At 53.1% G+C, this 13,318-nt stretch overlaps 1 protein-coding gene across 1 annotated transcript; it reads right to left on the bottom strand.

The window, feature by feature from the left end:
* Positions 1-276: 276 nt before the first annotated feature.
* On the bottom strand, positions 277-10,967 carry CkaCkLH20_03187 (uncharacterized protein; the record flags this gene model as incomplete). The annotated part of the gene is made up of 6 exons (XM_038885906.1): positions 277-910; positions 3,624-4,220; positions 5,218-8,601; positions 9,757-9,978; positions 10,032-10,806; positions 10,859-10,967. The coding sequence occupies 6 exons, from the start codon at positions 10,965-10,967 to the stop codon at positions 277-279; spliced, it is 5,721 nt and encodes a 1,906-aa protein (XP_038749105.1).
* Positions 10,968-13,318: the final 2,351 nt, after the last annotated feature.

The following is a 13,318-nucleotide window of genomic DNA, read 5'->3' as shown; positions in this document are numbered from 1 at the left end:
CTCTCACTACTATCCCCTGTTTGAGTCCTTATGAGGGCGCCGATGGTTCAAACCTAGATATACATGCTGTGTAAAAAGAGGGATATGGATTCAAACAAGTCGCTATGCGCAGCGGGTTATAGAAGTGAACCCGAAGAATCCCATCTCGTTATACTGACGCCAATGAGAAGGCGACCAGCACGGCAACAGTCCAAATTAGACATTGAACGAATTAAACATTTGACCAAACAGCACAACTGTTTCTTATTCGGGAGGCTTCGCGGGATCTCAACCTCATCAGTACCATTGCTTCTTCCACTGCCACGTCACCGGCGCATCCGGCCATGCCAGGACACTATTCGTATAAGTCCGACTGCGGCCGAGCAACAGCCACGCATCGTCAGGCGACCCCAGCTCCTCGTCAATCCTCAACACATCCGCGTTCGCCAGCGCCGTGTCCCGGTAGATGATGGCGGAGTCGTACACCCCTTCCACCAAGTCCCGCGCGATCTGCACGAGCCCGCCGGAGGTGACCCGCACGACGTCGGGCCACCTGCTCGTGTCGGTGTAGTTGGCGACGGCGGGGTACAGGACCGCGACGGAGCGCGGAGGGTCCGCGGCGTCCCGCCTCGTGGCGACCACGAGCGGCTTGCTGGGGGAGATGAAGGCGTCGACGACGAAGACGGTGCGGAAGGCGCTGCCGACGATGGAGGGGGCTTCCGGGTGCACGGCGTTCATGAGGACGTGGTCGAGGGTGTCGTTTTTCAGCGCGGCGACGGCGTCGTAGAAGGAGTCGTAGAAGGTGATGGTGGAGGTGCCTGTGAGGCCGTGGAAGTCGAGGTAGCGGCGCGTGACGAGGTCGTGGTTGGTCCCCTGGGTCAGGGTGTCGAAGGTTAGATTCTTGAAGCTGGATGCGGAACAGCTCGCCGCACTAGTTAAGGATTATGAATGTCAGTGACCAAGAACTTCGAAGGCTGGTTGGCGTTCTCTTACGTTGAACCGGCGAGCAACAGACTGAAGAACGCGGGGATTCTCATTGTTGGTAGCGTTGCGCAAATGACTATGCGATATTACAGGTTCGTGGAGAACATACGTTCGTTCCAAGCCTGGAAAGCGTGGTCGCTGCCTTTTAACAGATGCGATTCCCTGCGCAACACAATGCAGCCACCCTTATTGGTTTCGCTGCCCTTTTACTGTTAGTGAGAGTTGGGGCAAGTCTCTCCGGAGAAAGATAACCACTTGCGGGGAAGAACTACTAATAGCGATTACCGCTGCGCTGGTTTGCGCTTTTCAGAGTAAAGCAACCCTGTTCATGAGGGATTTTACTAGATCCCTATCCACCGTCCTGATAACATTCGAAAGATTGGAAGCTGATAGGGTGTCTCATACGGCGCTGAGAGCAAATAGGAGATTACTGCAGAGGAATTTTTTGGACCACATAGGTGATAGAGAAATGGCACAGAGAATCCTATTACGAGAAGCAACTTAAGATTCCAAGACGCCAGAATGCATACTGTTATTTGGAAGACAGAATGATCTTTCATAATTCATAAAGCTCATTTTAACCTTTCCAAACAATTTGTCTTATTAACTATTGAACAACTATAGTTGACGAGGAATACCCTTAACTGTTTCCTTTAGCACCTGGGACGGATGGGATTTGTGATAGTTTCAAACGTAGTTCTTATATCGGGTACGAGTCTTAAGAATAATTACACAGACTCAGAGCATGATGATATCTCCCTTATGATGAATTCATTCTTCTATTTTTTCTCAGTTGGAGGTGCGTAAAGACTTTATGTGGGCGATAGGTATGAATAGTCTACTGGTGTCTCTCCCCGTCTCTTTCCAGCGGTGGATCGGATTTGATGGGCATGAAGGAGAACCCCATCCTGCTATGCCTCTGGAACCGTTGCCACTGTTGCCTTCCCTATGAGGTCTTCGTAGTTGTATGTTCTCATATGTCATGTATCCTGATTTGCTTTATTGCTCATGCATCCTGGCTCTTCTGCTAGCCTATGTTCTCGCAAATTATAAGCAACCTTTCTATGTGTTTATTCCTGCTTGATAAGCACGTCTTACTCTCACTGGAATATGCTTTACCACCGCTGTAGAGATCTACTCCCTTCTTAGCTACCAAGGGAAGATAACCTGTCTTGCTGTTTATAGGGTACACAAGATAAATACAAGGGCTCTACTCCGCAAAACCCCTCCCTGATCCGAAATATTCCTCCCACAAATCATCTGTCTTGGATTTGTACTGCCAACGAGAGTCTTGCCGGCTCATCTTTGAAATGAACTCCCAGTCGCTTTCCATGCATTTTTCATCCTTCTTTAAGAGCGACGCGACATCCGGGGGACCAGACCTATTATCTGTCTCCTCGACATCTGCCTCCTCGACCAGAAAGGACATGCTACTGGTCCACGCAACAGTATTCTCCGTTAACGGGTGTAGCAGTGAATGCACTGGGTAATCGTTTAGTAACGAAAGGTTCAAGTTGTCCTGATGATGTAATTTGAATCTCAGTATGGCGCCCCAGTAAACGCGGCGTTTATGGGCGTCCATGTGTCTGCTGTATATAGCGGAAGGTGTGTAGAGCTCGAGGTGGCAACAACGGCCCATCACCTTGAGATTGGGTCCTGCCAGAATATCTTCGCCGCGGCCTGCAGGCACAGCCCAGCTGCGTAATACATAAACTGGCGTGCTTGGCAATTTGCGTTCACCATCTTGATGCAACAATCTTTCTCCAGCTGCCTCTTCGTTTCCCACATGCGTCGGACGAAGAACAGCGTGCGCATGCAAAGAAGCGTTGAAGCCGTCCTCGTCGCTGTCCCATAGTAGTAACGGATTCAACTTATGAGCTTTTTCGCGGCCCCAGGGGAATGAGACGATAACGTCCCCGGGTCTGACCTCGGCGTCGACGTAAAACATAATTTGTATGCCTTGCACTGGATCGTGATTGTACAGAATTTTAAGGCGCTTGAAATCCGGGGGGCTGTCAAGTAATGACTGATACCGGATGCTCCAGTCGTTTGGGAAAGAAGATATGATGTCCGATGGTGTTGCTCCCATTGCACTGACCCTTACTACTGAAAATTTATCTTTTGTGTGCAGGCTCGGCCCATGAATCATCCTCAGGTTTTGAATATTGAGTTCGACGTGTCCATCGTCTTTCTTTGCTTGACGGCCACTAAAAGGAGATTCTATGCTGATGTAAGACATCGGGTTTTCGCCAAGATCGTCTTGAAGCCATGCGGCCACCATATGTATTATGGAGTTTTTTTTAATCGCATTCATGTCTCTGTAACCGCTGTGAACGAGTACCGAAAGGGAGCGAAGCAGGGACACGGATGTGCCTTTCCCATAAACGATGGGAAGCTTCTGTCGGACGATGTCATCTTTGAGCAGAAGCGGTAAAAGAGCGTAAATTTTGTCCTTCGGATCCGTTGCTTTTGCCTCTTTGTAGTGAACGGCCATGTTCGTAAATGTGCTCCATTTCGCGGGCGGGCTGAAGCGAGTCTGTTGGGTAGTGGTTTCTCCCGTATCAAGTGATTTTTGGCTCGAACAGCTTGCCCGAATCGTTTTCCCTGTGTATGACATCCGACTAAACTCTTCCCATGATAGTTTATCGACACCGGAAAACAGTGTGATGTCTCGAGCAAGAAACATCTCCTGCAAGATCCAAACCCTCTCGAAGTAGGGCAGCTCATCAAGTTCCCCGCCAGCTTTGACGATGGCACGAGAATCTCCGGCTTCAAGAATCTTGCGTAGAGAGCCGATTTTGTCGCCAGTGCCGACGCACGACGCAACCCATTGGGCAGAAGAAAAAATCGCTCCCATCATCGAGACTTGAACGGCCTTTTCGTGGTTGTCGCATTGGTTGATACATATGGAATCAATCCAAAAGTTCTCGTTGGTATAGCCATGATAACGCATTTGCCACAGCGCGTACCAGCAGTTGAGGTGCACTTTGACCTTGTGGCCGTTCACAACGATCGGCAAGAGGGGAACGGGTAAGCCCCATGTGTAGGATATTGCGATGTATTGTGGGTAGCTGTTCTCGTCGAAGTCATGGACCGCTAAGCTGAAGATGGGATCATCGTGATCGGGAGACGGCGGCTCGGGACGGAGCAGCCTGATCTGCCTATCGGGGTGAGCGAGCGGAAGTTGTGTGTAGAGTGAAGATGACATGATAGCGTTGAGTTTTGTAGGTGAAGGGACGATCTTGATGGCGGCGGACCTATGCGAGAGGACGGTGGTAAGATGACGCGGACGGAATGATTGTCAAGGAAGCAAGTTGGGAGCAGACGGCTGTATCGAGAGACGAAAGCGTGTGAAGTGTATTTGAATTTCACCAGGCCAAGACTCAGAGGGCTGTTGCTGATAAAGAACTGCCTGCGGGATGAGGGGTGAAATACGTCGGGCAGCAACAGCGAAGTGGAAAAAGAAGGAGGAAAGGAGAAAATCGGTTGGACGAGACGTGGACCGCGGTAGATGTCAGCTGACACTGATCAAGCACACAGCCTGATTGTATTGCAGCGCCAAGCCCAACGTGATAGTCCTGTCCAACTTGCAGAGCACACTACCTCAGCAGTAGCATTGGACGTAAGCCCTCGTCACAATCCTTGGTGTCTCCAAAGCCGGCCAGACGGATGGAAAAGGGTGACATCGATGCCGCATGTTCTTACCAAAGTATTGAGCAGACTCTTGCCTCTCATCTTCCCCAGACAAAGTCTTACAGATTAGGTCCCTGAATATCTTCCTCGACCCGAACGTCGCTGTGTTCAGGGCCAACCTGCGCCGGCAGCTGACAGCACTAATATTCCCTTGTCACATGTCCAGTGGGGCCTAACTTGATGCATTCATATGGATGGGACTTTGAGTCTAACAAATAGGGAACTTGACATTTTCCCGTGATGGTAATATATCCCCTGACCGTTCAAACTTCCGTCTTAGGAACAAAGACATAGCCAGGAATCATAGCCGGATGTCAATTGACATCCTATTCAAAGGCACGTAAGACAGGCATATGTTTTATCGATTCCTCACAACGTCCACCATTCGTCGCTACACGTCTGCTGACCAAAGGCATCTATTAGGTTGACGATTACATCTTCGAGGCTTTCTTTTGATCAAGAAATGGGTTTCATGTTCCTTCACTGGAAGCTAAAAACCTGGTATCTGGTGTATATCAAGCTTCTCAATCTTGACCAATCCTGCGTCTATCAAAAACCAACTCTGTGCCTCCTTGACCCATTCTTGCCTCCGCAATCACGGCTCTGCCCACGTATTGCTCCAGATCCTGTCCAACCAAAACCTGGTTGTGCGTGATCACTATCATCCAGCGGACCACCGTTTGTGACATGACGCCGCACCACTTGACCACGGCCGCCGTGCCCTGCTTGTCAAGATTGTCGAACACCTCGTCGACGAGCACGTAGTGTGCGCGATGTGCACTCCTAGCTCGCGACAACTGTAACAACGCGAAGAAGAGCGCGAGATCGACGCGCTTGCGCTCGCCGCTCGAGCGCTTGCTGTAGGCGAGCGAGGAACGGACTGCGAGATTAGGACCCAGGACAGATCCCGAGAGTGACGTATCTGTCGTTTCATCTGCAGATTCAGAGTCGAACAGCGATTGTAGGACCCCCGTTGCCATTCGTGCGTGCCAAGTGTCGTCGTACAACGTGGTAAGGACTTTCGCGAGGAGCACGTTCAGCTCCCCCAGCGACTTTTGGAGGATCTGCTCGCGGAAGCTGTTTGCTGTGGTGGCGGCGGAGGTGGACGAGGAGGAAGACGAAGCGCCGCGGCTGCGCTTCGCCAGGGTCGAGGACCAAAAGGCAAAGAGCTCGCGGTTGGCGGCAAGCTCCCCGAGCTTGACGGTCAGCTCGTCGTGTTCCGAGTGGAGGATGTGTAGAGACAATTGTGCTTTTTCAGCCAAGGCCTTATATGTGGCTGCGTCGGTTTGCTTTCTGATGACTTCTTGCTGCAGAGCGTCGAGCGCCTTTTGAGTTCGCATGGTCTGCTCGAACTGCTCGTTCATTGTGACGAGGTGGTTGACGCTGACGCTTTCTTCCTGCTTCAGGCTCTCCAACCGTGACGTGATATGATCGATATCCTGAAGCAAACTCCTGATTGTTGCTTCATGTTCTTGGTCGCGAATGTGATCGCTGCCTTCACACGGGCTATCCTTTGGGACTCTTGGTACTACCCCCAGGCTCCTCAACGTCGCCGACAGTAAATGTAGAGCCATAAGTTCAATACTCTGGAGGAACTTGCGCCAGCTTGTGGGGTGAGCTGATGCGACCTTCTCCAGCCTTTGATCTAGCTGCCGATGTAGCCAATCCGGCCAAGACCTCGCACGAGCATGCGCCTTCTCCTGTCGTGCCTTTTCCTGTAGAGCTTTCTCCTGCAGGGCCTTCGCCCGTGTTCGGTCAAATAGTCCTTTCAGTCGTTGTAGATCCTCTTCCTCAGTGCGGATCTGACTCTGCAACTCGGAGATCTTGGATCGAATGCTCATGTCGGGCTCGAAACGCTGGCCTCGTTTCTCTGAGAAGTCCCGATCAGCTGCCTGGAAAGTTATGACGGCCTCTTCCGCCTCAGCTTCGATTCGTCTATACGTTCTGCTCAGATCATGAAGATGCCTTTCGTGGTATTCCACCGTCCTAAGCAAGCTGTTTGACTTGGATGTCACTTCACTCACTTCGGTGTCCACCTTCTTCAGCAACAGCCTCGACGCCCTCCCGCAGTCATCCAATATCGATAGTCCGAGTGACGACTCGATCAGCTCGCGCCGTTGCGCCGGTGTCGAGTTGAGAAGGCCTGCTGCACTCTCCTGGCTCAGAACAATGGTCCTTACATATGTTTCGTAGTCGGTCCCAAGCAGCTCGTTGATTGCCGCCTGGGTCGTCCGCGCGTCTGGGTGCTCGAGCTGTAGCTGCGGCTCGCCATGTAGAGAGACGACGACGCGGTTCTTGTAGGTCTTGTGCTTGCGATACCGTGCGATAGAGTAGCCATTGGCGAACTCCAACACGACGGAGCAGTTCTTGCCCGCCTTGTCGTTGACGACGTCGTTGACCGCCAACCCACCACGGAGACACTGCCCGAACTGACACCACACCATGGCCTCAATGAGCGTGCTCTTACCGGAACCGTTGTCACCAACGAGGAAATTCAACCCACGTTTGATATCCTCTCGAAAGTCAACGGTCGTAGTGTCCTGCACAGCGAGGAAGTTGGTGATTGTGAGCGTGAGAGGCTCGGCGACGAAGACATCGGCACAGAGATCTGTTACTTTGTTGGCGGTTCTCGTGCCGCTAGCTTGAGATGAACTGTCGAGAAAGTCTTCATAAGCGATCTCGGCCTCGTCATCCTCATCAGCAATATCACGGGAGCGTTGGATAATGCGTTGGCCAACCCGTACCAACTCATCCCGTCGTGAAAGAAGAGATTCGTCCAAATCCAAAGACTCGACATATTCGCGGGCTTCCGTAGACATGTCGAGTCTTTCAGCTCGAGGTTCACCGTCGGAGTCAGTGCCCGTAATACCGTCGGTGGGTGTAATTGTGCCTGGACACTCCCCACGCTCAGTGGGCTCCCCCAAATGCTGAAGATTGAGATCGCTTGCCGGCACCGATGCGCCGAGACCGCCAGACGACAGACGCTCGTTCTGTAAGGCAAATCCCGAAGGGGTCCAGGGCCGCACGCTTCGCACGCCCAGCGAAAGAAGTTTGTCGCGAGCAGTGACATATTTCAGATGGGTAAGCTTGCCGAGGAGCATGACATGCTTGTCTGTCATGTCACTCTCTTCAATCTCACCATCAAGAACTTGCTGAAGGTCGGCCGTTCTGTAGCCGACGGCATGTGGGTTGATAAGCAGTTCGTGCTCAAGCGTCTCGGGATCAAACAGAACTACTCCACGCTGCTCGTCTTGAAGGTCGGCCCAGCTCAGCTGCAAGGGCGAGCCGAGGTAAGTGACGCTTCCCTGCAGATTGACGGTGTTGCTACTGCAGTTCTTCTGGGTGATGGTCTGATGGCTGTGGAAGTGCCCCGTGAAGGTCCGGGCGAGGGCTGCAAACCGATCCGGGCCTGTAAAGCCGTGGTAGGTGACAGAATTCACTGCTCGAGGTTTGCGAACGTCGGGGCTGACCACGCACCGTTGCGTGATGGCTTTGTTGATCGCGAGATGGGCAAACGCAACCGTGTGGCTTGCCTCGCTGGGATCGAGAGCCGCCACCGCATCTGTGAGCTCGTTCTGTTCCTCGCGAAACGGCAGTAGGAGGACGCTTCTCCCATCCCATTCGCAGCGGGTGACGGCGCTGTGTAGAGATACGTACGGCGCCAGGCGTTTCATGTTGAAGGCGTCGAGGGCCGTAGTCTCATAGTCGCGACGGTAGGCGAGGTCGTGATTCCCAAGTAGAATGTGCACTCGCGGCACGACGTCGCTGAGAAGACTGATGAAGCGATAACATGCAGACAAGACGTGCGTCGACTGGGTCGTGCGGCTCGTCAGAAGATCACCACACACCACTACCCGGCCGACCTGATACCGCTCCGCCTCGGCCACAATCCACTGCGCCGTCTGCCGCACGCGATCCAAATCATGATGCTTGAAGTGAAGGTCGCTGAGAAGCAGCCATCGCACTTTACTAGTCGAGAGGCCGCGCATTCCTCAGGTTATTCGGAGACGATGGAGATGTGATGATAATTGGAGTGTTGTGTAAGTCGTGAGAGGATGAGAGAGTGCGTAACAAAGATCAACGTGCTGTTGGCTGAACGTGATGACCCAGCGAAGGACAACAATCAGTTCGTCGCAATCTAGGAATTCGAAATCCGGAGGAAAGAGGCTTGAGCAGATGTAGAGCAGGAAGTCGAGCAGATCTTGACATCCCTGAGCAGTACAAAACAGTCCTTGAATGATTATGAGCGCGACTTCGACCCGGTGAGTGCATTAGGCGTGATTGAAATTCCAGACGTTGACGATGACCATTGGAACCGCCAAACACCAAGGCAAATTCAAAAGAATTTAACAGCTTGTTTCTGCTGTGCCCCTGAGATGCCTTGTTTGCTTCGTTATTTCTTTCCTTCTGATGTACGGTGTGGATCCTCGGGCAAGCGACGGCACACTACAGACAGGTCTTGCAGTCAATGACGAATTGAGTTCTGGATGAATTGGGGTTTCTGCTGCAAGATCGATGTAGAGGGCGTAATAATCATTTAGGGGTCGTACTGAATATGCCCGGCCAGGCTTTCCCGCAGCGCTGGACCGGTCGCGAGGAGTTGTGTCGCGATGATTCAACGACGTCGAATTGGTGTCATCGCGAACCCAAGCAAAAGTGGGTCCATTTTAACCGCTTAGGGGCCTGTACCTTAGCCAATCCCTTGCTCTCCTCCATCTTATGTGCCATGAGCCACTCACTTCACGGTAAGCACGTATCGCTCCTGCATACCTATGCCTAGCAGAAATCATACCACATTTCTTGGGCAGAAATATAAATCCTGTGACATAAGCCCTATCAAGGTCGCAGCTTGTGTTGTAATAAGTTCCCTTCCCTATTGATGCTGGGTCGCGGGTGGTTGGAGGGCATATGCAGCCCGATCAGTTGAGTGGTTCAAGTACATGTACTTGTGCGCACGAAGACAGTCACCATGAAGTTCTGAAATTCCCGTCGAATTAAAAAAGTAGTATCTGAGAAAATAGTCTCTGGTATTATAGATGCTCGCTTGAAGCTCCAAAAGAATGGAATGAGATGTACGTGACACAGAGCCGCCCGACTCACAGCATGACCACCGCCAAGCATCCCAGGAAACCAAGCACTGCGGAGCCCAGACTGATCTTGACGGTCCTGGCGCTCGAGGTAACGGCGAGCACGAAGTTGGCAGTCGGGCGGACGAGTTCGGCGAAGGGGGCGTTGGCGGCGGAGACGGCGCCGTTGAAGGCGGAGGGCGAGGTCGCGGAGGATGTCTGAGGGGTCAGCTTCGGCTGGGCTGGGTTGAGAACACTGCCATATGTTAGCTACTTCTGGTGTTGAAGGTCTTGCTGCGGAGAATTTACCTGTCGATAACGTGCATGACACCATCACTAGTGATAATGTCGGACACAGTAACTCTTGCAGAGTTGGCAAAGACAGAGCCCTGTTCCTTCCGAAGCGTGACCTTCTCTCCCATCAAACTCTTGAATCCCATCTTTGTTGTAATACCAGAACTGAAGCGGACCTGGTTCGTGACGACGTGGTACTGGAGGATCTTGGCGAGATCCTGCGGCTGCATCTGCGCGGCCGTAAGCCCGATGGCCTGGAAGGCAGCGTTGGTCGGCGCAAAAACGGTAGCAGCCTGCAGGGAGTTGACGCCGTCGACGAGCCCGGCCTTCGTCAGAGCACCCGCCATACTCGTCAGACCCGAGTTCAGGGCCGTCTCGGCGGGGGTTCCGGGGAACGTCAGGACCGAGTCGAGGACGTGCAACACGCCTCCCGTGAAGGAGATGTCGGGCGTCGAGACGATGCTCATCTGCTTGTATCCGCTGAAGACGACAGCCTTACCGGCCATCTTGGCGAGTTCGACCTTTTGGGTGCCCGTGACGTTGGCGAAGGGCGTCTCGAACATGGTGGCGGCGAACTTGGGCTTCGAGGAGAACGCGCTGGAGGTGGTCTTGCCGGTGACGACGTGGTACATGAGGAGATCGGTGACGAAGGTGACGTTGGTTGCCTTTTGAGCAAACGTGGGGTCCAGTTGCATGGCTTTGACAAAGGCGTCGTCCGAGGGAGCGAGGATGGTGAAGTCCTTGGAGGTGGCTAGGGACTGGCTGATGGCTGGAACCATCGCGAGCATAGCTGGACGACATGTAAGTACCCAACCCCGAGATCACATATACACACGACTTACCATTGAAAGTACTCAGACTGGCATTGTGGGTTTTGAGCACGGCGGCCAGCGGCTCAGCCGCCGCCGCCAGAGCAGCGAAGGCAAGAGGGAGGAATCCCTTCAACTGCATTGCGGTTGGCGGGCAAGGACGGGAACCAGCCCGGCAGTATGAAGAAAAGAAAGTTGCGGACAAGCACTCGGAAAACAGAGTTTCGAGGGTCGCCGTGTTGATCGTAGGGGAGGCGAGCCGTCAGATATACTTATACTGACAGCCAGCCACTCAGTCCCGTCCCACCGAGTCCGAGGGTCCATGTCCGGGGGGGAGGCATGCCTTGACACTTGCCAAGCTCAGACGGACGTCGTGGTGCCAAAATAAGCCATGTGGGACGTGAGCCAAAGTGCTTGTTTGATGAAATCTCCTGCTGCGACCCAGATCTGGACGAAGTGGACCTCTCGGCCCCCGTCATCTTTTCGTCGGGGGCCCGAGGTTTGACAAGACAAGCGGCTAGCTTGGCTTCGGGGTGCTACGGTCCCGAGGCAGAAGTGGGAAAAGGGAGGACCCATCAGCCTTACATCGTGAGTCTGGAAGGAAATACGAACAAACATGACAGAGGCTCTTGCGTCTCGGTCCAAAACACGGTGGACGAATCAGGAGTTGGATGACGGGGAAAATGCCCAGAGATGTGTGCGCGGTTTGTTGGGCGGGAGATCGACGAATAGCGGCGCGGGATGATTTTGAAACATGCCTCAGAGAGCAGCAGAAACGCATCCATGCGTAGTGGGGGCCATCTCAGACGAAAGACTGTTATTTTGGGAGGGACTGGCTTTTGTACGTAGTACGTCTGTGGAGTCGTATTGAAGTGCCGCGCTGCAGTATGAAGCCTTGATTGCGCTTGGCCAGCAAGATTTGATGATGTGTGAAAAGAGGCATCTTGAATTCGAGAATGACTGCTGCTTTCGACTATCAATGATGTTACCATGGGGCTTCATGACTCTAAGCCAAGTTTAGTGGAACGTAACGTTAGAAACCAGGGCTACGCGTTCTTGAGACACAGCACTGACCGACCGCAAGACAAGTACGTTGCAAGGTTGAAGCTATTCACGGGAGAAATCCCCCTACGAATACCTAGGAATCTTGGTGGATCTGCCCGGAGTGGGTCCCGATGTGGCCGGTCCCGGCTTACTCAGCTAAATTTATCCCATTCCCAAACACGTACCGCCTGCTGCAATCTTTCTCCCGCGGGAAATTCTGCCACTCCGTTCACATCTCATCATCTCTTCTTTTTTCGACGTATGCGCAAATCTTCGGTTGACCGAGCGCACGGCTAATACGGCATCACGACCATGCCGTAGATGAGCTGAGAACGAGTCAAGTGTCAAAATTGCAGTCCCTCGGCTTGCGGCAGCGGCCCTTTGCATGCTGCTCTGCTGCCAGCTGATGAGGCACATCTCGACCGTGCTATTGTGGAGTGAGAAAGAACTGACACAACTGACACGAGTTATTACGAACACATCAGGCTGTCAAAGAAGGACTCCCAAACCTGGGTTGTTCCTTCACGGCGAAGTCATGTGCGTCGAAGCCGTCTCATGTCGCCTCGTCTACGGCCTCCCTATCGTGACCTCCGAACACGACAACCAATCCATCGATGGTCTTCGCATAGCGCCTCGCATCTGGCCTCGCAACGCAACCGTCTAAATTCCTTCCGAATTCTTGGCCTTCTTCAAATAGACGTCTATTTTGCGAGCGTCAAATCAAGATTTCCCAAGCGAACTACTAGCGCGGGTGGGTTGAATCTCTTACGCCTTGGCTCCCCCGTGGGGACGAGATGCCCGACAACTCGGTTTATTCACTGGAACCCGAACGAGCATCTCCACGTCGCATCCCCATCATGTTTTGGCCTGCTTCCGATTTCTCCCGAGGCCTTGCCGTGGTATCGCGACGTACTTGGCTGCTTCTGGGAGAACGTTTCGCTATATATGTTCACCCTCGATGAAATCCGGAGTGCGCATCATGGCTGTTGTCGTCCTCCACCAAACCATGCCAAACGCATGGGCTTAAGAAACCTGATAATTGTGTACGCACGATCCAACTTCTAACCAGGGAACCGCAGCTTCAGGACGGGATGCTCGGAGCGGAAAAACACCATGTGACAATCATCGTCAGAATAGGCCGCCTACAGATCCAAGTTGTCGACCCAGGATGCCTCTCCATGCGCTGCCCAACAGACGACCTTCACAGCACCGAAACCCCTCGGATTTGAAACCGAGCTCTAGCCACAACGGCCGGGATGCTGGAACCCCTGTCCATCACGGAGATCCCGTACCAGGAACTGCGCTTCCTGCTGCGCCGCAGCGACGGTCGCTGGCCAGTGCCACAAACCGTTTGCCAGCTGCGCCACATTATCCGGTGGTGACACCACGTCATCTTCCTCCTTCACGGCCGCACCGCCGCCTCGAGTTGCGCGTTCCAAGGCGGTTTAT

This window comes from Colletotrichum karsti, assembly GCF_011947395.1.
Source record: "Colletotrichum karsti strain CkLH20 chromosome Unknown Scaffold7, whole genome shotgun sequence".
Lineage (NCBI taxonomy): Eukaryota > Fungi > Ascomycota > Sordariomycetes > Glomerellales > Glomerellaceae > Colletotrichum > Colletotrichum karsti.
The sequence above is the reverse complement of the archived record's forward strand: the minus strand, read 5'-3'. Positions and strand labels throughout refer to the sequence as shown.